The following is a 27,202-nucleotide window of genomic DNA, read 5'->3' on the forward strand; positions in this document are numbered from 1 at the left end:
TTGCGTTAAATTGTTTCCTTTCAAATACTTGGTTGACTGGAAGAAACCCCTTTCGGATAAGTCCGCCTTTGCGTCTCTTTTTTTACTGCTCTTTTTGTATGTGTTTTCTTTGTGCAATAAAGGGTTTACAAACAATTATTTATTTTAATAATTTTATTTCTATTAAACACTTATCTCATTACATAACACACTTAATCATTAAACACCTGTTTTATATACATATATTTTCATGATTTATTTTTAAATTAGACTAAGTACTATAATAAAATAATTTGAGCCCGTTTAATAAATAAATTAACAATATTTGTATGAGCTTTCCACTATTAACTAGGTATAATGTTTTTGTATGATTGTTGATCTAATAAAAATGACTTTTCGCTTCTTGTTAGGCCTCCAGTTTTGTTGCCCTGAAAATTAAAAAGTTTACAATTTCAAAATATTTTGTGAAGTCAATTTGGTGAAAAATTTTATAAATCATTATACTACAAATTGTAGGTACAAGTCTAAAAATTTGTTACCCTTGACTTTAATCAAAGGAAAAATCTGACGCCATTGTTTTACCCTATAACTAAGAACACTCTCCTTTTTCTTCTCTTCCAAAAATTTCATTCAACAATAAATTTAGAAGGGCCCCGCGGGCGTTCAATATTGAACATCGTTCTTGTCGGTTGAGTTTTGGTTGAGTTCTTTCTGTCTTTATCTTCAGCCATCATTTTGTCCTCCCTGTACGACACCAATCTTGCTCTCTCTTATAAAATCATCTAAAATTTTCATCGATTTAAAAATATATGCATAGGTATGCATGCGGTTTACATTTTCTACATACGAACGAAGCGCAATATTTTTAAGAACCTAGGTAAATTTTTTAGAAGTGTTCGTGTTGTGTTAACAGTGTCTTTATCCAAATAATACAAATGTTGGGATATTCACGCTTTAAATATTTTTTTGATAAAGAATAATTATATACAATTTAATATTATTTTTATGAAAAATCCATCCCAGCCTCATAATTAATTAGATAGGTACCTAGCTGTGCAAAATATATACAAACCAACAAATCCATATATGTAACCCATCCTTGCCCTTAATATACACGTGCACAGATACTGAAATACAGGATTCTAGTTAAACAAAGTAATATTCGAAACATTTTATTTAGGAACCCAATAAAGATACGTCATTACAACCTGTACCTTAAACATATCACAAATAAAATAGTCTGATTTACTGCCCATAAACTAACATAAATAAACAGTCATATTTTTAAGGAAATAATTGGATACATTAATACAACAAATTAACTCACGGCATAAAATTAACTCATTTGTGTGTACACAAATATGCAACTGTAAGTTAAATGAAGTTATACCGTATTGATATATAGACAAATTATGACATTATTAAACTATTTGTATGTTAACTAGACTACAATATAGTGTCCAGTCTGATAAATAAAACTTATGACTTCTTAAGCATTTGAACAAAAACGTACAATATCACGGAAAGTGATCAAAATAAAAGTTAGCATTATGCAAAATGTATAATGAGTTGAAATAGAACGGTGAAAACTTTATATGAATACATATGAGTCAATCATTTTGTCAATAATTTAATTGTTAAATAGCTAGATCCATATGGATCAAGACGGTGGATCCAAGTAAAGGAAGGTAAGTAAAACGTTTACGTTTTAGTAATACGTGGAGATAGGTAATACGTTTTACAGTATGTGCACCCACAATGTTAAGTATTTACAATTTCAATTTACATACAATAAAATTAATTCTTTGGTCTCAACATGCCAACTTGTCTCTGTTTTTATTTATTTCAAACTATACAGAATATAGGTTAGGTTAGGTTTGAAGTAGATAGGTAAGTAATTAGGAAAATTAAAAAAGTACATTTATTAAGAAAGTATCAGTGAAACGAGTTAAAAATAAATTATTAAAAGGTGAAAGTTAGTTTTTTGTTCATATTTACATAAACATCAATAAGTACCCGAAGTTAGTATTTTTGTATCAACATATATTTTTGCGTGTATCAACTTTGCAGGCGTGTTTACCTCTTACCATAACTATTCGGAAAACTAATGCAAAACATACAATATCAGCCGTGATCATAGTGAATCCAAGTACATTGTTGGTTTTCCCCTGCCTTTACATAAAGCTCATATTAAACCAGCAATGTATTTCGATCCGTTTGAGTTCGTTGAATGTATTTAATTAATCATTATCATCATCATCATTTGGAAAAGATGCCTTAAAATAGATCACATGGCAAATGCAATACATGGCGAGGTAACTTCATAAAAATTTATTAATTAAGCATGACTTTACGAAGATTAAAATAACAAGCTAAGCAGATAAAGAAATTATTTTGATTTATACTTTTTGACCATTATTCTCCTGCTGTTTTCCATACTGCGCCTGCTCATCCAAACTGTGAAGCCATCAGATATTGCCCAGAAGAATCTGACAGACTTTACGAGGACATAGTGAGAGAAATAACCATTGGTATCGTCTGCAGTTCCTAGCAAATTGAGGACTGAAGCAACGTAGGTTTTCGCGTTGGGAGCAAAGAAAGATGTTCTGCGAATCTTCGACATATTGGTAGCTACAAAACCAGGAGCCACTTGCTGAACCAATATCCCTTTTCTGGCGTATTCCTGTCTTAATCCCTCAGAGAATTTAGTAGTGAAGGCCTAAAAAGGAAAGAATAATAATGAACATTTTTACATGAATTCAACAGGTATAAACATTAAACAGAAGTCTAATAAAACGTCTAAAATATTTTGAAATGTGGTTGAAAAGATAGTAGACTACAAGAACAACTTGTCACGTACCTTAGTAGCAGCATATACTGTCAAAAGTGGAGATGGAACGTCAGCAGAAGCAGATCCAATGTTGATGACGATTCCTTTCCCCCTTTTCACCATGTCAGGCAAGACGAGGGCTGTGACTCTGACCATAGACACAACGTTGATGTTGATCAAATTTGTGATCAAGTTAGGCCTGTTGAAGATTTATACGGAGTTAATTTGATGTCGTTAGTTGATGCAGTGTTTTATTATGTATATCCAGGGCAACTACATATCCTTCAGACAATTAAGGACAGAAGACTTAGCAGCTTATAACAAAAGCATGTTCAAGTAGTGTTGACGGCAGGCTGGCGGGTAGTTGCAAAATCACAACCTAATCTTCAAAATGTTCATAGTTTATTTTCGCGCTGAGCTTTGCAGTGTCACAGCTCAAAATTCTACCGGGAATAAGCGAAGTTGGTCTAGTATTTTAATCTTGTCTTATGATTACCTATATTATTTGTCCATTTCACATATTTATTTGAGAGACTAAACATATCTCACTCATCAAGTCTTTAAAAAACAAAATGATCGTCACAAATCATTACTCTCACTTCACTTCATTGCATCAAGTTAAAATTTTATATCAACTTACCAGTCTGGTAAATCCAGAAAATATTCAGGGTACGGATATGACAGTCCGACATTGTTGACGACTGTACCAATTTCCAGGTCTTTAATCTCGTTCGAGAGTTTATCATAGATGCTAACATCACCCGAGAAGTCTATTTGTACTATCTTAGTTTGAACTTTGAACTCGCCCTCTGTAACATAATATTTTTTTATTATCTTCTGATAATGATTGCATTGGGTCAACAAGATGATTTGCTGTAATGTAAATAGGTATGTTTCGATTCAGATGTTATTGCAAGTTAAGGCGCTTTGTCCCCACATACTAGCACCACCGATTTTAATTGATTTCTTGTATTTCTTAGCGAAAATTAAAAAAAAAATTATTTTAACACATTATGCCACATTAGATTAAGAATTTTAGTAGAAAGGAAAAAGTATTATATGTATAGTTTTCCATTACACAATGACTGCATTATGTACTACTGTGACTACACAGTGTAAACCGAAAACCGTGGATACTAAAAATCCTTTTAGTTTGTGATCACATTGCATTTAAAGAGAAAACTATAACACTTTCTATTAAAATTCTTTAAGTAGTGTGATCTAATTCGTTACAATATTCTTTTATTTTCGCTAAAAAATAAAATAAATTAATAAAAATGTGAGTGTAATAGTATGAGGGGAGAAAGTGAATTAAAAAATTGTCACCTAAGTGAAAAGTACAGGTACAAAGGCCTGCAAGGGCACAGTAAAAATTAAGGCAGCTAGAGAGACATAGTTACCTATTTCTTCAGCCACAGTCTTCAGTTTATCCAATGATCTACTGACTAGAACGATATCACAACCACGTTTCGCCAGCTGTAAAAAAAAAAAATTATAGAAAAATTGGTTGCAGAGTTTCTTATTTATTACCTACTTATTATAGGTATTTTCTTTCGTTTACTTTACTCTACTGTTACCTAGAACTCGAAATCCAGGGCCCGCTGAAGATTCGGCTTTGATTTTATTACCAGTCGAAGCCTGGCGTCATCCCTTTTTGGGGATACTCTTGCCGCCAATTAGCTGTCAATTAGTTCAATTCTAGAACTTATTACGTAAGACGTTAGAGGTTTCAAAGAGGATTATGAAAAATATATACATTACTAGCTTGTGCCCGCGGCATCGGCCGCGTGTGTTTCCCAGGAGATTCTATTTTATTTTCCAGGATGGAATGGAAATTGAATGATTGGTGATATGTTGCTATTGTTACTTCAGTTAATTTTTGACGTCAATTATAATCATCATAAAGAATTTTGAATCAAAATTGTGAAATTTGCGGATGTAGACATAATATTATTATCCAATGAAATTTTTGTCATTGGAAAATAATATTATGTCTACATTCAATTAATATTGTAAGAAAGGTTATAGATTTCAAATTTAATGGGAAAAGAAGTAGGGGCAGGCCGAAGAAGAGGTGGGAGGTTGAGTGCATTAGGCGGGATATGGATGATGGATGATGGAAGTAACAGGTCCGTTAACATCAGACAGTGAGAAGTGGAGGTGACTTGCTGTACCGACCCCACATAATGTGGGATAAGGGTAGGCTGATGATGATGATGACAAAATGATTCAAATCAAATCATTATTCAGAAATTAGACCTTCACGTCAAATTTTATATTATATAGTAATGGTAATTTCTCCCAAGCTACAAACTACTGGCTGATTACCTGTCTTGCATATTCTTTTCCAATCCCATCCGTACTTCCAGTAACCACTGAAACAAAGAAATTATAGGGTAGGTTAGGTAGGTAGGTGACAAGGTCAAAGAATTGTAAAAAATATGTATAAATTTAGGATCATTATGATAATTCATAGACTGTTAAAAATACATCTGGTACGAAGATTTAAAGTTGGTTGGAAACTCCATTTTGAAAAGGTAAAGTAAGGTTTACCATTATAAAAACAAACTTAACCATCATAAAAAAGAATTAACACCTACGCTTAGATTAGAGAGAGAGAGATTGAATATGACGAGAGTAGTATTAAACAACTAGAACCTCATTCTTTAAGTCAGGAGTCATGGAGGGTCTTGTGACAATAACACATGAATATGCACTGAATTGGTTTTAAATTAGCACCCGGCTCATATTATATTGAGTAACTTGAATGACTATTGTTTTGTATAGTTATTTCATTTACCTATCATGTGAATACTTCGCTAGGAATTATATAAACAGTGTATACTATCTATAATAACATTTAAAAAAATCTTTAGTTAAGTCCAACGAAGGTGGGAAAGCAAAAAAAAATGTTATTGTTTTCTGTAGATCCATTTGGTATAGGTACTGCTCTGCCCTTTGATCATTCATAAAACAAAAAAATATATTGTATTCAAAGTTTGATTCTTAGTATCACTAGGTCGTTTGTTTTTCGTTCGACTCACTTATAGTCCCATATAAAAATTAGTATCTCCACGCGTCCCTAACAATATACTTCTTTAGTGCCGCCACAATGTGGAGATTTCGGACGAAGGGAGGATGAGCGGAGATTTTTTTTGGGACGAAAATCAGTGGTTTAAAGTGGTCAAACTTTAGTATTGAGCGAACTTAGATTGTATTATTTTTTCTGTATTCTGAGTGGGCGAATAAACAAAGGCAAAGAAATCGTGAGTACCCAAATTCCCCAGTACAAAAGTCCACTTAGCTCCTCGCTTGGATTAAGTCATAATAATGTGAGATTAAGGTAATATATTCAAAGACCGTACATAGTCGTATATTTGGCCAGATAAAGCTGCGTCAACAATTCACGTCGGGTTGTGAATTTGCATAATTTGCAATTGATATCTACGACTTGGCAGTCTCGGGTGCTGAGCCAGCGATCGTCTTCAATGAATATCAAATTGTGTACGAATTATACAATTTAGGTTACCACAGATTTCTTATAAATTACGGTAGAATGATGTGAGGAAAGTACGAGTCTCTTTTTTATACTACCAAGCAGAATGACGGGCATGCTGCACACCTGATGGTAAGTGTTCACCACAGTCTATAAACGCCTGCAACACTAGGGGTGGCACACACGCGTAGCCTACTTTGTGGCCTATGATCTTTTGCCACAGCGCCCTGTAATCACACGCTTCTTTCATCCTTCAAACCGGAACACAACAATGCAAGCACTGCTGTTTGGCGGCAGAAAAAGATGAGAGTGAAGTACCCATGCAGATGACCTTTGTACCAAGCCACACTGGTATGTGTGCAACTGCAAATAAAGCTCTGGACAACGGGAGTTTGGAAAAATTATTCCTAAAAAATGATGAAATGTGAAACGTATTTTAAATATTCCCAAAGTAAATAATGACACATAAGTGTTAAATTAATTACGCTAATTTAATGACTATTACAATAATTGCCAAAATCTAATACCAAATGAGTAACGTAATATCCGATGAGTAATACCTTTTCAAGGAAGCACTAAGGTGGTCACAGAATATCAATGGAATTATTTCAAGCTGTTATTCAATTTAACGAGTTTATTAATAGAATGGATGGATTTTTGTGGGTTTATTTTGAATGTGTTTTCCCTATCATCGTCATCGATACATAAACGAGTAACTTGATTATCTATTGTTTAATAAACCACTATATAACGTCTATGGCAGAGAATAATACATTTATGGTCAGTTCGGATATACTAACAGACATCTATTTCTTAACAAAATCTCAAGATTGTGCTTACGATTAAACTTTAAATTGATATATTATTATCAATAACACAGGAAAAATACCTACCTATACAATAAAAAAATAATTTGAAAGGTTCATAATTCCTAAATATCTTACTGTAAATGTTTTTTTAAGAAAACTTAGTAAAAAAAATGCTTAACTTTTTTATCGGGAAAATCATTGTATAAATATTTATACTTGTTCATATGAACAACAGAACATTAATACAAAAGTAAATTATATTTTGTATTTTGAAGATGTATTCTTGAAGATACAAAGTATGATTTATATAAATAATATACTTAAATAGTTACTTCTTCTAAATTATTTCTTAAATAAAACTATATGTAACCTAACCTTTGGATCCATGTTAAATATAATGTTATAGTTCAAATAAACAGACTTAACATGCTTCTACAATGTTAAGATTTATCGTAACATAAAATGGTTGTGTTCTATTTTTTGTGTATTATTTCCTATGATAATTAGCCAACATGATACATAAGCTTTTGGCTAAAATTACATAAAACAATCAATATCTATTCGATGTATTAAACCGATATTAATTTATATTAGAAAGAGAAAAAATACACGAATCTTGGCATGTGTTACAATATCATAAATATTAACTTTTATTTGAATTACGTAATAATTGATAGAACTAATATGTGCCTAAGCCGGTTTAATGTTAAAAAATATTTTTGATATTTGCATTAACTTTCTACTAGAAACCAGTCAGAATAACCACGTGGCTCCAACGTAAAACTGGCCTTGTCCCAAAGAACTTACGACATAGATTTCCTTGAACTTGAATCGCGAGTAAGAGAAAGTTAAGGTTGTCTCGCGCAGTGGTCAACGATAACGACGAACAAGACAACATCCGGCGACTAATCCATATAATAATAAATTGTATATTTACGGGAAATTATAGTCATCATCAGCCAATTGAACAACCCCACTGCTGGGGCACAGGCCTTCCTTATACCACGCGGGCCCATTGCGGATTGGCGAGTTTTAACTGCATATAAGTACAACGGCTTCACATGCCTTCCGAAACACGGAAATATTTTACGAGAAATATTTTTAATTATAAATATATTAATGCAAAACCTTGTATATAATGTTATGTTTTAAAACATGGAAATATCTTAAGATTTGACTTAATGGCAAATACGCAATTACAAGACTTGAAAAAATAAATCCTGTAACTCCAAATTCAAAATGGCCGAAGTTCCCACGAGAGCGAAATTACGCAGTGAAGATATAAATACTTCTATAAAAATAATTTTGTTGACAATTTTATTAAAATTATAAAAATATTATTTTTTGCTTACAACCGTAGCGTATCATGTATCATGTTTCCAATTACAAGGGTAGGTACCCTTGTAATTGGAAACATGATAATGATAATGACAGTCACGCTTGTTTCAATGAACACTCGGGATTGATATTTTGTTTTAGTCATTCCATGCAGCCTGGACTTTGATTGGAACGGAACCCAGTTGGTGTCACACCTTGCACGTGTGGGATTTATTAAGTCTGACTTTCCTGTTCATATCCAATGTTAAAATAAATAGGTAAACAGTTTGTCCCTAAATGAGATCATATATTATTAAGTTTTATTTTGTTTTAAAACTTTACTTCTACAGGGCGATTTTGATTAAATTTGGCACAGAGATAGACGAATCCTTTAGGAGTAACATAGACTAAGTACTTTTCTATTATGGTTATATCCGAGTAAAGCCGGGCAACTAGTTAAATTATAATTTGAAAACCAATTTAGTTTTCATACAAAAATGTTTGTTTGGTAAAATGCAGTATAACATTTTATCTTATCGGAGAGTCATGATAGTCGACATGATAAGCTAAGATCGCTACACCACGAGGACTATAACATATAACCGGTCATAAAATTTCGTCCGGAAATTTAAACTGTTAATGAGTTAGAGCCTGGTGACAGACCTGACGGACAGATAGACAGAGCGATAGAAAGTGGAGACTTATGAATAATGATGACTCGAGTACTCGTGGCCTTTGTTATCTAAGCTGTAACATTATTGACTTTAAACTCAAAAAGCCAATAAAATCACAATTCAAAACACACAATAAAGTCCATATGACCCAATCCAAGATTATGTTCTACTTTATCATTTCGGAAACATAAGGGAATAACCGATGATGCGACCGACGGGCTTGCTTGCCTGCTTAGTAATATTAATTATAAAAAAAAAGAAAAAAGAAGAAGTTTGTCCAAACAGTAAAGGTGGACTGGATGGTCCAAAGTGACGTATGACAACTAACAGACAGAATTGTAAAATTAGTCCCTAGTCAGAAACCATGTAATTAGTAGGTACTCCGTACACGAAGTAAGTACTTATTAAATCCATGTTGGAAACAAAGTGCACTGACCTATTGACACAACGAATGACGAACGGAAACGAAAGTGAATGAATGTTATAAGGCACGCCTGTAATTTCCAGTTTTTTGGTTCATACGTCATCAGTTATCAGGATCTGATATTTATGACGTAAGTCATGTTTTTAATTAACCAATTTAGTGACCATCTACAACCAACTTTTGATTTGTAATTAATTTGGAATTTAGATTGGAAATTTTGTTTCAGTCATATTGGGAGGAAATATTTTAATTTTATTTGTGCAGGTAGTTTCTAGTAAACTGTTTCTTTATTCTACGTATCCGTATTTGCTTTGAAGTAAGTTACAGTTTTTTTTATTTTATGTAAGATACCACCATGAATAAAGATGAAAAGAAACAGGAATATTTCCTTGTCCAAGGAAAGATTCCTGAAAACTTCCAAATCTGCCAGCAACATTAGATGTTTTCAAATAAAATTTTAGTAGAAATATTTTAATTACAATATTCCAATGCTTACGCAATTTTTGTGTTGTATTATAATAATATTCTTTGTAGCATTTTATGACAGAAAAATACAACAATAAAACATTTTATTATTTTCAACAAGTTACCTACATTGACGCCATCGACAAATAGGTACTCCGATATTACAATCTTACTTGGCTAAAATTGTAAATAGAATAATCAATACTGAAAACTTCCAAAATTACCATAACTTTGATAGTTTTTCTGATTATTCCTGAAAATATTACAGAAAACTCCCAATACGGAAACTTTCGGTAATTCTACCCACGATGTCCCACTTAGGTTTAGTAATCGACTACACACACTGAGTAGTTGAGTTAGAGATCTTCAACAATCAAGAAAATATGTAGGTAAGTACCTACAACTTTTCTTGTAGAATGTTTTATTAAAAACTTTTGTACCCGGAACTGTGCAATATATAAAAACTCTTATTATTGATTATACAAAAAACATAGGTATCTAAATGAAATAATATTTTTGGTAGTTCTAGAGTTCAGCACATAGGTACAAACAAAACTCATCTTCTTTATTATATTTGTAAGTAGATTAATTAAATGTTTAATAGGTATGTGTTGATTATACCTAATAGGTAAGCACCTATCCAATGTGTTCTCTCTTTTGGTGCAACTTTCCAGTAAATAAATAGAATGAAATGAATGAAAATGAAATAAGATACCTACAAGGAATCAAAAACATTATTATCCTTATCTGCAAGGATTTGTATTTCAACCCAAGGAATTTAAACTATGAATGACAATGATAGTATAAAATCTTTACTTTATCAATTTAATAGGCAGCACGGCAGATAAATAAAAAAATGTATAAAAAAAGGCTTTCCCGATAATTAAATATTTAAATAAAGTATGCAATAAATGAATATAAATATAGATGGATATATTCGGTTCTAGTATATGTACCAAATATATCTAATATAATCAATTTAGATTAAAAGATACTCACGTGCCCACTTCCCGTAGGACTTCACGTCCACTTTATTCACAACGGGTCCGATGACAAACAGGTATACGATATCCCATATTTTTTTCACAACATATAATAGAACTAGCACAGCGGCCACTATTCCCCAATATTCTAAATGCGAAGACGGCCGCATTTTGTTATAAATGTTTAATTTATTGGGTCACGCCGGAGAGAGCTGTGTGTTGACACTGTTACCGCATGCGTACAACGGAGAACGCAAAGAAAGTACGGTGTCTATGGCTCCGGTGACCGATTGAGTGAATGGAGTGCACGACATTGAACGGTGTATTCCCCTAAAAGAAAGGGACGACGCATCGGACGTCCAACTCGCGCGTGATACAGATAACGTGTGAATTTGAAGGTTACAACGTAATGAATGATTATCGAAATACCAAATGTGTTTTATTTGAGTGTATGCGCTAACCACCGAGCTAAATTTGCCTATAATAATTTTGTTTGTTAGTCTGATAAATGCTACTTCTCTTCAGATTTCCAACTTTAAACAATTACTATTTAGATTATTAGACGCTCTCAAATAAATATTTAAAATCGTAGGTAGAAAATCTTAAAAAGTTATAAGTAGGTGTATTCACGTACACATTATTATGACTGTAGAAATATGTATTTTTCTTAAACAACATACATTTGATCATATTTTACAACAAATAATTAATAATTCATATTTACATCAATGTCATAATGTTTCCAAGAAAATAAAATAAATACATATAATAAAATTTCAATTTCAATTACAATTTTTTAAGAAACCATAAAGTATGTATTTTGAGCACAATAAATTGCTAGTAGCGAAATGAGTGAATAATGGGTACGAGAAATAATGTTATTTTAAATTTTTAATAAATATAACAGAAAACATGAATCATAAGACCTAGGTCATTTGAATGCCGGCTACACACTATCGCCGAACTCGGACAGTTGCCGACGCGAATGGATGAATATTGCGTAGTTTGTATGTTGCTTTTATTTACCGCAATGAAAAACCAGCAATGTAAGCAGAATCCGCCTAGTTCGGCAAACTGGTACACAATAGTGTGGAGCCGGCATTATTATTTGTCCTTGTCTGAGGCAAAGACGCGTTCCATTAGGTACCTACCAAAATTGCATTTTAGGTAGGTAGGTACAAAACACTGAAACAAAACAAAAACATCGTTCGACATTATTTAAAAAAACGGGATAATCAAAACTGTCTCTAAATTCGATTAAAAACGACCTTAAATTTTTATTCCACAACAAAAAATCCCTTCACAACAGGAAAAATCTTTATTTTTAAAATTAATCAGAAACTGATATGGCGACGTCATGAGCCTTTGACGTCAATGGAGCCTTTTTATGAATTGCAATTTTTGTAAAATCAATTTGATCATCATTTTTTGCTTGGAGATTTTGGTTTGTTCCCCATGTACAAAACAGTTTCGCTCCCACATGTAAAAATGTTTATCCCACGTTTGATTCTGGTACCCAAAAAGTTTGTTTTCTGTACTTTAAAAATTCTCCTGGTTGTCCCTTTGGAAGGTGGATTCTCCCCGCATGTTTAAAAAATACCATAGTACTGGAGTAGTATGGATCTTGAAAGATTTTATGTGGTTGTATTTTTACATACGAACTTGAAAATACCTAGAAGTAGTAGTTTGCCTGCGATTTTTTTGCATCACAATATTTTATTTCATTGTAACATTTAAAATAATTACCTATTTATAGCAGAAAATTATGTCACAAGCTCAAGACGGACATGAGTTGTTGTTTTTTTTTTTTGTTTTATTAGTGGTTTGTTAATTTTATTTGCAAACGCAAATAAATGTGTGTTTTATGCAGAGTACATGTATAAGTAGATACAGCATAAAAATAACATAACTAAAGTGTAAAAATAAATATTAGTCAAATTTTGTTGCACATGTTTAATGTAGGTATTAGGTAGGTACCTACCTATACAGTAGGTACTAGCTGCAGAATTTCGCGATTAAAAGTACACCGTATATAAATAGGTTATATTCTACCAATGCACCAAATTTCATATACCATTCCGTCTAGTATATTTTGCGTGAATGAGTAACATACACACACAAACATCCTCACAAACCTTTAACCTTCATATAACATATTTCATATGTATATGAAATATGTTTTTATATTGCTTTTCAAAAGATTCGCCGTGATGATCGAAGCACTTTTACCAATTGAAAGGCGGTATCTCCAAAATCTCCTCGACGGCTTCTTCTTGGGTTGAAAATCTATGACTACGTAATTTATTCTTAACGGTTGTAAATAAAAAGAAGTCTTTCGGTGCCGAATCAGGGCTGTAAGGCGGATGATCCGATAATTCCAAAGTTTGACAGCTTGCATTGTCGTGATGAAGAAGGATTCTGCATTGTGGGTTGTTCTTCCTAATTTCTCCAAAGACTTCTGACTAACTAATTATCCTGTACCCCACCAAATTAACAGATTTACGATTTTCTAGTGGTTACCAAAAAACAGGAGACCATTTCCTTCAAAGCGCTTCTCGCAAGAGCAACATTTGTTGTGTTATTTTGTTTGTGTCGGCTCGTGTTGGAACACCCAAACTGTTGATTTTTGCTTAGAATCTGGGTCATTATCATTAGCATAAACCCAGGATTTATCCTGACAGCTTTTGATGAGCAATGGTTGTATTAAAAAAAAATGTTTTTGCACCAATCGACACGATTTGTTTTGATTCCTTTGTCAATATAGGGTACCTAAAGACGGAAATCAAATCAATGCATGTGGCCTTCACAATGACGCATTCTTTTCAGATATACGTAATACTAAAGTCTTGTTTCTGGTTTCCTTTTTTATTGCAAATGGCAGTTGGAAGAACTAGGAAGCCAAGTGTTATGCATTTCCTCATTGTTAAATGCCGAAAGTGCATTATTCATTGCCTTGAACTATTTCTATTCATTTATTTTTATGAATTTGATGATTTTCTCATCATCACTTCTTTGATAAAATAATACATTGTAATTATAATAATTATTTTTTATAGTTATTATAATTATTACATTTACGTTTTTCAAGAAATGAAATTCTCCAAGAAATATATCGAAATTAAATATAAAACTAAAAAAAAAAAGAACCTGACCACATCAGATCTTTTTCCATTCCATCCAATCCCTCCATATTATTTTGAATTACCTAAATATCATTTTAAATGTAAATAGGCGTATATTCTGAACATAATTTAAATGCAATTCGAGTTTCACTTATATTCGAAGACAAAAAATCTTCAATGTGACTATTACGTTCGCGAGGCATGTAGGCTTTTAAAATTTAATCGTTACGTAATATTCTAAAATAACTAATCCTATAAATGGAAGAGTAATCATCCTATTAATCTATTCTATATAATAATGAAATACCCACAAACATACATTTTTTGTCACGTGTTGAAGGTGAATCTCTTAGGATAAAAAAGCTTGTTAATTATATTTTTATAAAAAACTTATTTCAACTTGAGTCTTGGAAATTGGACGGCAACAAACATAACAACGAATAATTGCTCGTGCAAAGATTATTTGTGTGTTTCTTTCAGCTATGATTTTATTTTTACTTCTAAATCTGCTCAAGTAGGTATATTAATTTCCAGTTGATTTTAAAGCTTATTAAAATAAGTAATTAATAAAATCAACTGAAGATCATCTTTGTGTTTGTATTCCTCATGGTACACCTCAGCCACGAGGTATAAGTACAAAATATGTGTGTTTTAAGTATTTCACGTAACGACCACGACGTCATTAGTACTTGAAATAAAACACACGCACAGACTTTCTTGATACGTGAATGGAGTGGTTTGCTATTCTCCATTTCACACACAAGTTGATAATAAACCAGAGTGCAAGTTTCCTCACGATGTTTTCTGTCACCGTAAGGAAGTGGTGAATTAAAGATGTGATACTGCATCGGTATGTCAAAAAGTTTCAATTCAGATTATAGTTTTAGGCAAACTAATATGAGGTTCGCCAGAAGATATGCAAACGCCTCAGTACTTGACAACAGTTATTTATGTTTTGCCGAGTTACAATGTCAATAGCTATGTCCAGCTGTGGTCTTCAGTTGGTTATTTACCGCATTTTAATAGCAGCACCTTCCAAATACGCCCACACAATTGTCAACCAAACGGAGTTGGAATAATATTTCAATTCAGCGTTTATTTCATGCGGCAATACCGAAAGTCTTGTGCCCCTTGCAGCTTCAAAATCCGACTTCTTCTATTCTTCTAAATAATATGATGCTCATTGTAGTTTGGAAATGTGATCTCATCTACTGTGTAGTCCATTCGGCCTGTAAATGACGTGGTGTCCATAGGACCTTCAAAACTACTCCTCTTCCGCGGTATTTAATTTTAAAAATAAAATTGTCAATTTGGTATTGTTTCAAAAGAGTAAAAATAAATAAAGATCTTGAGGGCCCAGTTCTCTCTTTTTTGGATATTTTCTGTAAAATATGGATTCCAATGGGTACATGGAATGGGAGCTTGAATGGGCAATGAAATTGAAACCCAGTGGGCATATTTTTAGTTTTGGACCGAACGTTGAAGGCCCAGTAGATTCTAGAAAATATCGAACACCTGGTGCTTTTGAAAGCGGTTTCCTTCAATTTCGCAAGTTTGCAGACGCCTCGCCGTCTCCGATATTAGCCGAGGCAAGTCGAGGCAAGCCATTGAAATCCAATTGGCTTATGTGTTGACGCCATATTTAACTTACAAAGAAAGCAATGTGATGCTTTCCTTTATATATTAACAGCAGATTTTGCGTAAAATATTCGAAATTTTCTTGGACATGATGATAGGGAATCTAACGTTTATAATACCTTAGCAATATGAGCATAGCAAAAGCCGCGAAAGGTAAGTTTAATATTCAACATATGTAGGCGATTATATATTTATTTATGATAAGTTACTAAATGCCTGTGGAGTCATCTTATATTCTACATTTTTTTTATTTAACTTTTTAACAAAAAATGTAAAAGGCGTGCTAGAAAAAGCCTTTTTCCTTCACTCAACTAACAGAATGATGTAAAAGAAAATGGCGGTAAGTGCAAAAAAATAATCATCTTACTTCTGTATTCAATTTTAGTAATATAAAAAAACTAATAATGAACATAGAAACACCAGTATTTCTCCAGCTAGACGAAGAAACTTAAATGGCCTTTACAAATTTTGAGTAAAAATTAACATTCTCTAGATAATGAAATTTCTCAAATTCCCATTCGTACATACTTAATTTACGTGGCAGCTGGAATTTTAATGGCCCTTACTCTACATTCACGTCCTTAAGTAAGTACACTCTAAGTTAATTTCAAGCAAGTGTCATGCATAAAGAAAATAACACAAAGTTGATATTGTGATTATATTATTTTAGTAGCAAATGTTTAGTATAGCTTTTTTGGTGGCGTATGGTTCCGCCCTAGAATAGGACTCCTCTCATGGATTACGAGGCGACTAAAGGACATAATAGATTGTTTTCACTTGCCAGAATATAAGCAGTAATAGTATCTTGTAAAGATCTTTAAAATGTTAAGGTTATTTTTTAAGCTAAGCCCCGTGCTTCGCGGCGTTGCAGACCTGAATGCAGAAACAAGCTAAGATGAGAGAGAGAGTTTTTTCTCAATTTATGAGCATGTTCAGTTCATTTTCCACTGTGACGGTACAAAGATATCGGACTATTGGGTCTTATGTTTTGTGGCTGAGGAAGTAACAGAAGAGAGAGAGATATAGCAACTTGATAATTTTGTGTGTGTGATAATACTAGACAAAAAATTACATCAGTGTTTACCAAATTTCATAATAATCCGTCCAGACGATTTTGCGTGAAAGATACACCTTCATCATAAAGATCATAAACTTGCATTTATAATATTAGTAGGATTAGTAGGATATATTCATACATAACATAACAAATTATTCGATAAAAAAGAAGATAATTTTTATTTTTTTTAGTCTTACGTTGGACAAAAGCCTTTTGAATGACAGTAAAAGCCCATCGTTAAATAGAATCTCAGTAAAAACTTATTTAATAAATTATGTCCATTTTTAGAAATGTTCTCTTAAGTACTCTCAAGGGTCCCTTGAAAACTTTAAATATACTCTAAGTGCAAATAAAGTAAAAGTTAAATACCTCGCCACGGGACGGTTACAACGTTGAGGTAATTTTTCTCAATTTTCTCGAGTTACTAAAGAAACTAACTTGCAGTTGGACACTATGTACCTATATGATTTTCAGAACATTCATTACATACCACAAAATAGTGAATACAAATGATTCACGTGATTTGTTCATATTTCAATGAATACTCTCTCATCTTTCTCATCTGAGCGTTTTCCCGTTGCTTCCTCAGGCTTTGAGCGTCGAAGCCCAGTGTTCGCTTTCCTACTGTCGTCTAATTTAATAACCTTATAGTTTTCGCTGATAGAGAAATCAAACGTTCAAAAAATATAATAAAAAATATACTAGCAGACTGCAGATATGCAGATAAATGTTGATATAAAACAGATATCCCCCTCGAACTAACATTAGTTAGTATTTCTTTAGTAATATTTTGAAAAATAACATTTCTGATTTATATTCTGATTTAGGTGAATTTTGGTCGACGGTGGCGAAAAGTCCTGTTATACTCTTGGCCTCAACAATTCCGGATTGTATTTGTTCCGGGTAGTAACCACGATATGTAAGTGTGACAAATTCACAAACGATTTTATTACAGCCATTAAAAAAGGGAAAACAACAGCTTATATAAAAAAAATAGGCGCACAAGGGTTTAATGCGCGCGGAGCCGCGTTGAAATAATCGTTAATTTGAATTTAATAGATGTGTTTGACAAATTGATTGCTTAATCAAACAAAAGATTTTATCGAGGTCAATTAAAATTATTTTTCGAAAAGATTATTCCTTGAAATGTAATAAAAAGAACTGTCTTGTATTGTATAATTTTTGATCAGTTGAAGATGGTATCATTAAAATTTCATAAAATTCCATCTTACTGATAAAAAAAATATCATTTATTTCGGACACTCGATCCCTATACACTTAACACATAATACAATAAATAGGGTTAGGCTTTTTTTCCACAAACTTTGACTATCTAATGTCATCACCTGTGTTGTGTTTATGAGTATATTATATTTATGAGGATATCCTAACGAAATACCTATATTTATTATTGAAATGTGAAAAAATATTAACTAGTTAAAAAATGTGTTTCATCTATTATAGTACTTTTGTGATTAATAATTACAAAAATATTATTATTTCAATATTTTAAATATTTCAAAGAATTTATACTGCATAATTTGTAATCTGTCAAAAACAAAATCGACTTGAAACGTCTTTTAAAGCAAAATTAATTCTGACTTCAAACATCTCCGTCATTACAGCGTGTATTTTTTTAATAGTGTGTCCTATTAAAATAACAAATCAATGAGATTTATAAGTATATCAGATTTATTACAAGTTCACTGCCATGGAGTAGTCACTCTTTTTTAAATGTTTTATACTGTGGAAATAAAAACTATAGAATATCTACAAAATATATACTAACTGTACCTATTTCAATACCGTAAAAACTTAAAAACAATGATAGTTCAGCATTTTGAGGTCAACTTCATTTTGTATGTATGAATAGGAAAATTCGTGAATAAATTTGATTACAATTTAATGATGAAAAAATGAAATACTCGAATATAGTTTTAGGGTTCTGTACAAAATAAGAAATCATAATAATTATTATTTATTCAATTAAAATCCAAAATTAAAAGATGTGTGATTGTACCCGTTGGTGAAGCGGGGTTTGAGAAATATAGAAAGGGAGAGAGTAGAATGATGAACTCTGTAGCGTAGTGGTCATAATGCTCAACTGCTACACTGGAGGTCGTGGAAAATGATTTTATTGAAAGCTTTCCTCAGGCCATATGGGATCGTCTGTCCTTCTGTTAAGTTATCCACACTTCGACGACCGGTTCTGGGTCTCCACTCCAGCACTACATACCATATAACATTTTTACTTTATTTCCAAGAGTTTTTTTTTAAATACAAAACAACACTGTTCCTAAATATAAAATACCTAGTGAAAATACAGCATTCAATTGGGAATTAGTTTTTGAAGTTTGAAGTGGCGCGAACACTATTGCATCCAGCTGTGGGCTGACATTGGCTGAAAATGACGATGACAATTACTCCTTTACCCCTATAGATTATTATAGAATCTAGGTATATCTTTTTTATATTCTTTTTGATTAATCTATAATTTTTAAAAGGCGACTTCAGCCACTATGTATTGCCAAAATGTAAGTTTTAAAAATATTTAATAAATATCTTTTAATTTTCATGTCATTTAATATACAATAATTATAATAAAGATTAATTAAAAATATATAAAATAAAATTTAATTTGTTTTTAGTTCCAGTTATTCAGGTTATTTCATTAGTGAAGTTGTTTTCTATCACTAAAATATTAGTAAAAGTAAGAACGGACACAACTCACACTTAGCCGTTTTTTAAAACAATGAGATCCGTACAAAGTTTGACTTTTCTTAGGAATCGTGACGTATATGTTAACAATGCAATATTGTAAAGAAACATAGTCTTTGATGTTTAAAAGTATTATATATTCAGTACTAATAAATCGCAGCCTTCATTTCTTTCAGGTTATAACATGTGAATGTAACCTTTACAGTAAATTAAATTAAAAAATATAGTTTTTAGTTAAGTTTAGTGTTGTGGTGTTAAGATGTGTGAAGTTACTGATCATATATTATTAGGCTTAGCTATTCTTGTTTTGTTGTATGCGGTGAGACAAATTTACAAAGTTCTTTATGTGTTCGTGCTCGGCCCTTTGTTTAACAAAGTGGACTTCAAATCTTATGGAGAATGGGCGAGTAAGTACTTTACATTCAGACAGTATTACAGATATTCAAGTAATTTACAGAGATTGATTGATTAAATTTTAAAAGGAAATAAGATTATAATCTTGCCCTAAAATATGTTCGCTTTCGCCCAAAAAGAAACTAGATGTCAATTCCTTTTCATTCCCAATCCCAATTTCAATTTCTATATTACTAGATGTTGCCCGGGGCTTCGGTCCCGTGGGAATTTTTGATTAAAATATAGCCTAAAGCAATCTTGAATTTTTGAAATAGTTAGTTTAGTTTTGGAGATTACCCGCCTCAAACGTACAAACTCACAAATGCTTACTTGTTTATAATAATAGTATAGATATAGATTATAAATGCCAAAGTCGGTTTCTTACCTGTCACATTTTATCTAAACTTTGAATTTTCTCATATAGGTATATTTACATAGGACAATGGTGCCTTTCAAAGTATGAAATGTATTGTTCCCGAGGTAGTTCACACGAGCTTTCGTGGGTTATTCACTAACTCGTTATGGTTTGGATGTGCGGGACAGTTAGTTAATCATGTAAATTTTTTTATTTGCGAGATCAAACTGACGATACGGAAATTCACCAATAAGTCAATTCCGATACTTTTTTAAAGTAATAATTTGTTTTGGACAATGAGAATAGAGTAATAATTTGCTGTGATTGTCACTATGAAGTACTTTTTCAAGAATAAAAACGCATGACTGTTATATGTAGGGAAAAAAGTAGAATTGATTAATTGACGAAACTTTAACAAACTGACCTTACTTTAAAATGTAATTATCTTGTCTTATCTAATGATAACGAAACAGGATGATTACATTTTAACGTAACGAACATTTAAACGTATTAACGTTTATTAAAAAGTACTAGCTAATTGACTGCGACTTGCGGCAAAAATGGCCTATCACTCTCCACTCCAGCTTGAAGTATTATTTCCATTTCGACGTGATAAAATGACAAATAAACAAAAATATTTATTTACTTATTGCTATATATGGCATTATTGTTTGATATAATAATTGGTATGGATGGATTTTATATTCGGGCTTTTAGTTTTTTACACACTTAAACGTAATTATTGGACAAGACTAAAATCAAGTCATTCTCAAATGTCTGTTGATAGCTTATCGAAACAGCAAACATGCCATAAGGTTCCTGATACCAACCAAGTGATCTGACGATATCATTAAAGCAGAAAGACGCTGGACATAATCTGCTAAGCTCTCATTTTTGATAGTCTAAATCTTTGGGAGAGAGCTATATCAAGCAGTAAACTGCCTGGAGTCGAGGTTCAGATACTTTGGTGAACGCCATGCGACTATCCGCAATAATCAGTTCAAGGATGGGTGATCAAAAATCACATTTATCTGTTAATACATTGCAGTTTGTAGATTGATGAATCTACATGCTCCAATAGTGGCATTAAAATGGCTTCTTCTTTGTGTGTTGATGGCTAATCAGTAACGTTATGCCAATGACTATTAAATAATTTCTTACCAGATTTGAACACCCAAATTATGGCTGTATTAGAAGCTGCCGTCAAGTCAGCCCAGGTGTTTTGACACTTGATTACGTGATTTAAAAAGTGGATAAAATGTTGTTGAGGTTCCGTGCTAGAATACGACCTCTTCATTTTCTTCTTTGGATGTCGTATGAGGCGACTAAGGGACACATAGCCTTGACAGCTGTTAGGCAACAACAGCAACTCCAAGGATGGTTGACGACAGACAAAAAATCACAGTCGAATATTCCCGGGCGTAACAGCTAATATATGCGATTATTGATAAACATGCGAATCTGGAGATACTCGTATGAAGAGATGATAGCGAGATTTCTATTCCGGTAGTGTACTTACCTACCGAGAGGTCAGTACACTACCCGAGTCAAATAAACGTCACGACAACCACTTTCTTTTTTACAAATACCTATTAGTTAGCCTAAAAGTTTTCATGTGTTTTGCGATAAGTACATTTAAAAAAAAAGAGATAAATACTTCAAGGTCAAAACTATCATAGTCAAGGAAGGTAATAGTACCTACCTAGGTCAAATGTGTGATCGTAAAATGTATATTTCATGTACAATGTAATGAGCTGTGACACGTAGATACCCTTTAAGTGCTTTTAATGTAAATCATTTTGTCAGGTTTACGCCTGTGCCCATAAATTTAAAAATTAAGTAGGCATGCCTACATTTAAAATTTCAAATAAGATTCAAGCGGAGGTATTCTTATGTGTGACATGTGGTTCTCGGTCGAGAATATGGCCACTTCTTATTCTTCCGTGGATGTCGTACGATTCGATGACAGCTGCTAGAAACAACATAATTCCCAAAGATGGATGGCGAAAGGCAGGCGGTCGGTCATAAAAAAACCGGTTAAGTGCGAGTCGACTCGCGTGAAGAGTTCATACAATTTATAGAATTCTTATAGATTTTCCTGTACTAATCTACAAGCAATGAAATACATTTTGTATTGTTTTCAAACTAGCACCTTCACCGTTATTATTTATTTATTCTGCACGGTGTTTGGGTCATAGGATTACACCATCTTCCCAAACTTCAAATTTCACCTGATTTGGTTCAGTAGATGCAAGAGGATTTGAGTCATTGCAACAACAAATCTGAGGAACGCGAGCTATATATGTTTTTGTAACGTGTTTCAGATCATCATCGTCGTCATTTCATCATTAGCACATTTATCATTAACTATTTCAATACATACATGTGATATATGGATTTTACTATTACTGGGCGAATCTATTATAATTTTTTATAAAGACAAGCGAACAATTCTTAAAAATACATAATTTTAATCAAATTTTAATAACTCTTTTATTTTTGTTAATGTTCATTAAAATGTTTACGTAGAATAAGAAAGTGTTTATTAATGTTAATAATATTTTTCAGTGGTCACAGGTAGTACAGATGGAATAGGCAAGGCGTACGCGCGACAGGTATGTTAAAATATTCTCATATTTCATCTAAATCTTAAGTTATGGCTACATTCAGCCATTTGTATTACAAAACCAACGAGCGAATCCTAGAGTACCTATAATATGCTCTAACGATTGATACTAAATTAAAAAAGTTTGCTAATACTTAATTAGTGAAACACGTTTTAATTGCAAAATTTATCAAAAAACACCTAATAATCAAGCACGAACTTTCCGCATTATCATTTGGCGCTGTATTTCAATAACAATGAAAAAATAAAACAGATTTATAGACTCCAGCCTCAAACCGGGGGCAGGAAGTGGCCGTACTATATCCTAGCTATCTTTACTACAGTGTGGCTCCAGGATATACCTACACAATCTCGGAATTCCCATGTCAATGTATTTTTTTCAGTTAGCAGCTGAAGGGTGTAATATAATTTTAGTAAGTCGCTCTTTGGATAAATTGAAAGCAGTCGCCGAGGAAATTGGTAACTATATAAAATTATTATTTTTTACATTCATTCGAGTTCTTTTTTAATAAAAAAATAATTTAATTCATGAATATTAATTTCAATTTGAAATTTCTATGCTTTTATTTATTAACTAAGATACACAACAGGTAACCGTCAATTTGACACTGTGACTCAAAATCAAAAGAAGTTAACTTTACGATTAACGTTAACGAAGTCACACAAAAAGTATTGTCATGTAATTTGTCTGTATGTGTTTTGACCAAATTCTAACCATTTAATTGCAGAAAATGAATTCAAAGTCAAGACAAAGATCGTGCAATGCGACTTTACAGCGGAACATGATATATACGGCGAGATTTTCAGTGAAATATATGGTATGGAGATCGGTATACTTGTGAATAATGTTGGTGTATCCTATGATTATCCCGAATACTTCCTGGAAGTTCCAAATTGGTAAATCGTTTTTGTTAATACATCATGAACATTACTACCACCGCGATGGTTAGATCAGAAGGCCAATGTTTGAATCCTACTCATACGCATGTCACGTGACCTAACTCAGGTATGGAAGTTTATCATCAACTACCACTTGTTATCGATGAAGAGAGAGATCTTGAGGAATTGTGTATCCTAACTGATAATTTATCATGTAGTATAGATGTAAAGGCATTCGCAAATCAACTAATTTATTTTGCCAAGAATGTCATTGGTTTCATTCCAGGTAAGGATCACGACCATAAGACGAAAAATTGTAAGGAAAATCATCATCATCATCTTCATCGTCTGAAAGTAGTCGATTCTTTTAGTGTTGCACCTATCCAGTCTTCATAAGCTATTTAATCAGTTTAAATTTTATGAAAAATCATGACACATTTTCTACAAAGTCGATCACTAAGACAATCTTTTACTTTATTAAATATTTTTTAAATATGACTTGACGTCATTCGGCGTTGCCATTATAATACATAATAAAGACGATTATGATATTTTGATCAATTTGGAATAACTACAATAACTTCTTTTGATAAATTATGTACTAATAATGCTTTTATTGTTTTTAGGTTAAACAAAATCAATGCTTTGATCAGAGTGAATTGTGTGGCTGTGGTGCGGTTGACTGGTTTGGTTCTCCCAGGCATGGTGAAGCGAGGCAAGGGGATTGTCATCAACGTTGGATCCAACACGTCCAAAATCCCTAGTCCATTGTTGACCGTCTATGCTGCTACAAAGGTATGTTTTATCCTAGATTTGAGTTTGGCTCTTAATTAATTTACCACTTTAATGGTACCTAATGATGGTAATGGCGAATAGGAGTCCAGGACTCGTATTTCTACTTTTACTCCTCCACTTACTACTTTTAGTCACTGTCTCTGACATTCTTAGTTGTCAAACCATTGGCACGCATAAAAAAATGTTGTAATAAAAAAAATAACTTAGGTAATCTTTAATATCCTATCAGTATGTTTAGATATTCTTCTTGATTATGTGATTTGTGACGACCTCGGTGGCGAAGTGGTAAAGTGCTTGCCTCTGAACCGAGAGGTCCCGGGTTCGATCCCCGGTCGGGTCATGATGGAAAAACGATCCTTTTCTGATTGGCCCCGGCCTTGGATGTTTATCTATATATGTATTTGTTACGAAGTATCTCATGACACAAGTCTCGAACTAACTTTGGGGCTAGCTCAATCTGTGTGATTTGCCCTAATATATATATTTTTTTCTATCATTTGGCTCTGCACTGATCTGCTCTGAAAGAATCATAACGTCATAGCCATAAGTGGCAACAAAAAGCCACCTTTTCTTTAATATTATTTCTTATCATCATCGCAATTAGAATCAGATCAGTTCGTCACGCAGAAATCTGATGACTTTATCCGACTTTAATTTTTCACAGGCGTTCGTGGACAAATTCAGTATTGGACTAGCCCAAGAATACAACAAAGACGGCATCATTGTTCAATGCGTGTCTCCTGGGTACGTCGCCACAAACATGTCTGCCTTCCGATACACCAGCTTCTTTGTACCTTCACCGAAGAATTACGTAAACTCAGCTTTGAGCCTGGTTAATACTACCGTTTCCACTGACGGCTATTTCAGCCACTCCTTGATGACGTACGTTGTCAACTTCCTCAAGTGCACGTGCGAAGGCCTTGTCGTAAGCAAAGTCCGGCAGAAATTAGAAAAGTCCAGAAATGCTATCAAAAAGAGGATGGCTAAGCAGCAATGATTTTGTTGTCTTGTTATGTGCGCTGTGTAATTTTTATGGACGTGTATAGAGTAATAGTAAAATTGTGTTGTGGGGCACTTGTAATCTGTTTTGTACAATCCGCATCTCAAGCTATCCTACATAGAATTTTATGCTACAGCAATAGCGGGGATCACGCAACGATTTTGGATAGCTTGATGACGTGTAATTTACATGTGTAAATAAAAATGATTAATTGCATATTTTGATTATTATATTATACCCCCATACAATAAACATACGAGCTTTCAGTATCTAGTAAACAAATCACCATAATAAGATAAATCTAAATATTATCGTCTTGGTGTATTTAAAAAAATATTAAGTACCATTATTACATGGCATCTGATTTCCACCCTAGATTAGAACCACTCCATATCCTCCAGTGGATTTCGATCGAGGCGGCGTCAGGCGCACAGCTGCCGGTCATAAAATCAGAGCTGAATCGTCATAATTTAAAGGTTTGTTTTATTGCGTGCTCGAGAAGCTCAGTGTCAAGATTCGGGCTTAACACATAGAGAATTTGAGCACTCTATGAAGATGCATAGAGTGCTAACATTCTCTACGTGTATCAAAGATTTGTAAATAGAAAATTTGAGGATACTATTTCTAAGCCAAGTCAGTATTTGATTAACGGGCTAATAATGCATTTAATATATAATATAAATATTGATCGTATGCATAAATGTTTTTTTATTTTATTTAGAAGGATTATAACAAAAATTATATGGAGCTTGAAGTAAAATAACGTCGACATATTGCCATTTCTCAAATAATGCAGATTTAACTGAAGTAATAATGAAACCATGTGTGGACATACCTGGAATCTCCTTGATGCCCGGGGTGTCCACTAACGAGACATGAGGCGTCAATATACAGTAGATTTTGGCCACCAAACTTATTCTCCATCAAGCTTATCAACAATCAGTGGATAGTTCTAATGTCTAAAGCAATGAAAAAACCATCGAAACACTCGTTCTGAATAGAGACGATGTCTACCATCCCGCTTCTTATCACGACAATCATTGTACATAACAAGGTTTGAAATGGACTGTTGGTAGGGTCTCACTAGGACTATTAATTTAGATATTTTATTCAATTTAAATTTTGAGGTCAGAATTACACATAAATTCTAGAAAAAGGATCTTTTTTTTCCAAAACATCGGCCGCTAGGCTTCTTTACTAAATCACTCAATCGATCCAATAGTTTCGGAGCAAACAAGTTGTGTAGAAAACAAACACACAGGCGCAAGAAAATGAAATTACTTAAAATGTGGCATATATTTAACCAAGGTACGGAACCTCCTCCAAGCGAGATCAATTCACACTAGATCGATTTTTTATATAGAAAAAAATTAGCAGTGTTGACAATAATGTCAATGCATAAGCATTTGCTTATAGTTAGATTTTTTCAGTTAGGCACACAAAAAAATAACATGTTCCGTAACTATGAAGTTTTGAACTTGAATACATAATTTATTTTGGTTTTTATTTGTTCAGAATTTTATTTAGTTTAAAATTTTACTTGCAACACACGTAAATTATGCCTAAAGAGGTTGTTGTGTTTTTTTTAATGTCGAACTATTTTCTTATTTCTTATGTTTAGGTGGAAATACAACCAGCCAGC

At 32.8% G+C, this 27,202-nt stretch overlaps 2 protein-coding genes across 2 annotated transcripts; one reads left to right on the top strand and one right to left on the bottom strand.

Moving 5' to 3' along the window:
* Positions 1-257: 257 nt before the first annotated feature.
* Positions 258-11,565, bottom strand: LOC128679234 (very-long-chain 3-oxoacyl-CoA reductase-B-like). The gene is made up of 7 exons (XM_053761330.2): positions 10,994-11,565; positions 5,138-5,184; positions 4,210-4,285; positions 3,450-3,618; positions 2,840-3,008; positions 2,385-2,698; positions 258-407 (listed from the first exon to the last, which is right to left on the bottom strand). The coding sequence occupies exons 1-7, from the start codon at positions 11,145-11,147 to the stop codon at positions 386-388; spliced, it is 951 nt and encodes a 316-aa protein (XP_053617305.1). The 5' UTR covers positions 11,148-11,565; the 3' UTR covers positions 258-385.
* Positions 11,566-19,621: 8,056 nt separating this feature from the next.
* LOC128679342 (very-long-chain 3-oxoacyl-CoA reductase-like) lies at positions 19,622-25,776 on the top strand. Its single transcript, XM_053761494.2, has 6 exons — positions 19,622-19,919; positions 22,829-22,875; positions 23,270-23,345; positions 23,615-23,783; positions 24,392-24,560; positions 25,225-25,776. Exons 1-6 carry the CDS (start codon positions 19,772-19,774, stop codon positions 25,555-25,557), a joined length of 942 nt encoding a protein of 313 aa, XP_053617469.1. The 5' UTR covers positions 19,622-19,771; the 3' UTR covers positions 25,558-25,776.
* Positions 25,777-27,202: the final 1,426 nt, after the last annotated feature.

Source organism: Plodia interpunctella, chromosome 21 (assembly GCF_027563975.2).
Source record: "Plodia interpunctella isolate USDA-ARS_2022_Savannah chromosome 21, ilPloInte3.2, whole genome shotgun sequence".
Taxonomy (NCBI): Eukaryota; Metazoa; Arthropoda; class Insecta; order Lepidoptera; family Pyralidae; genus Plodia; species Plodia interpunctella.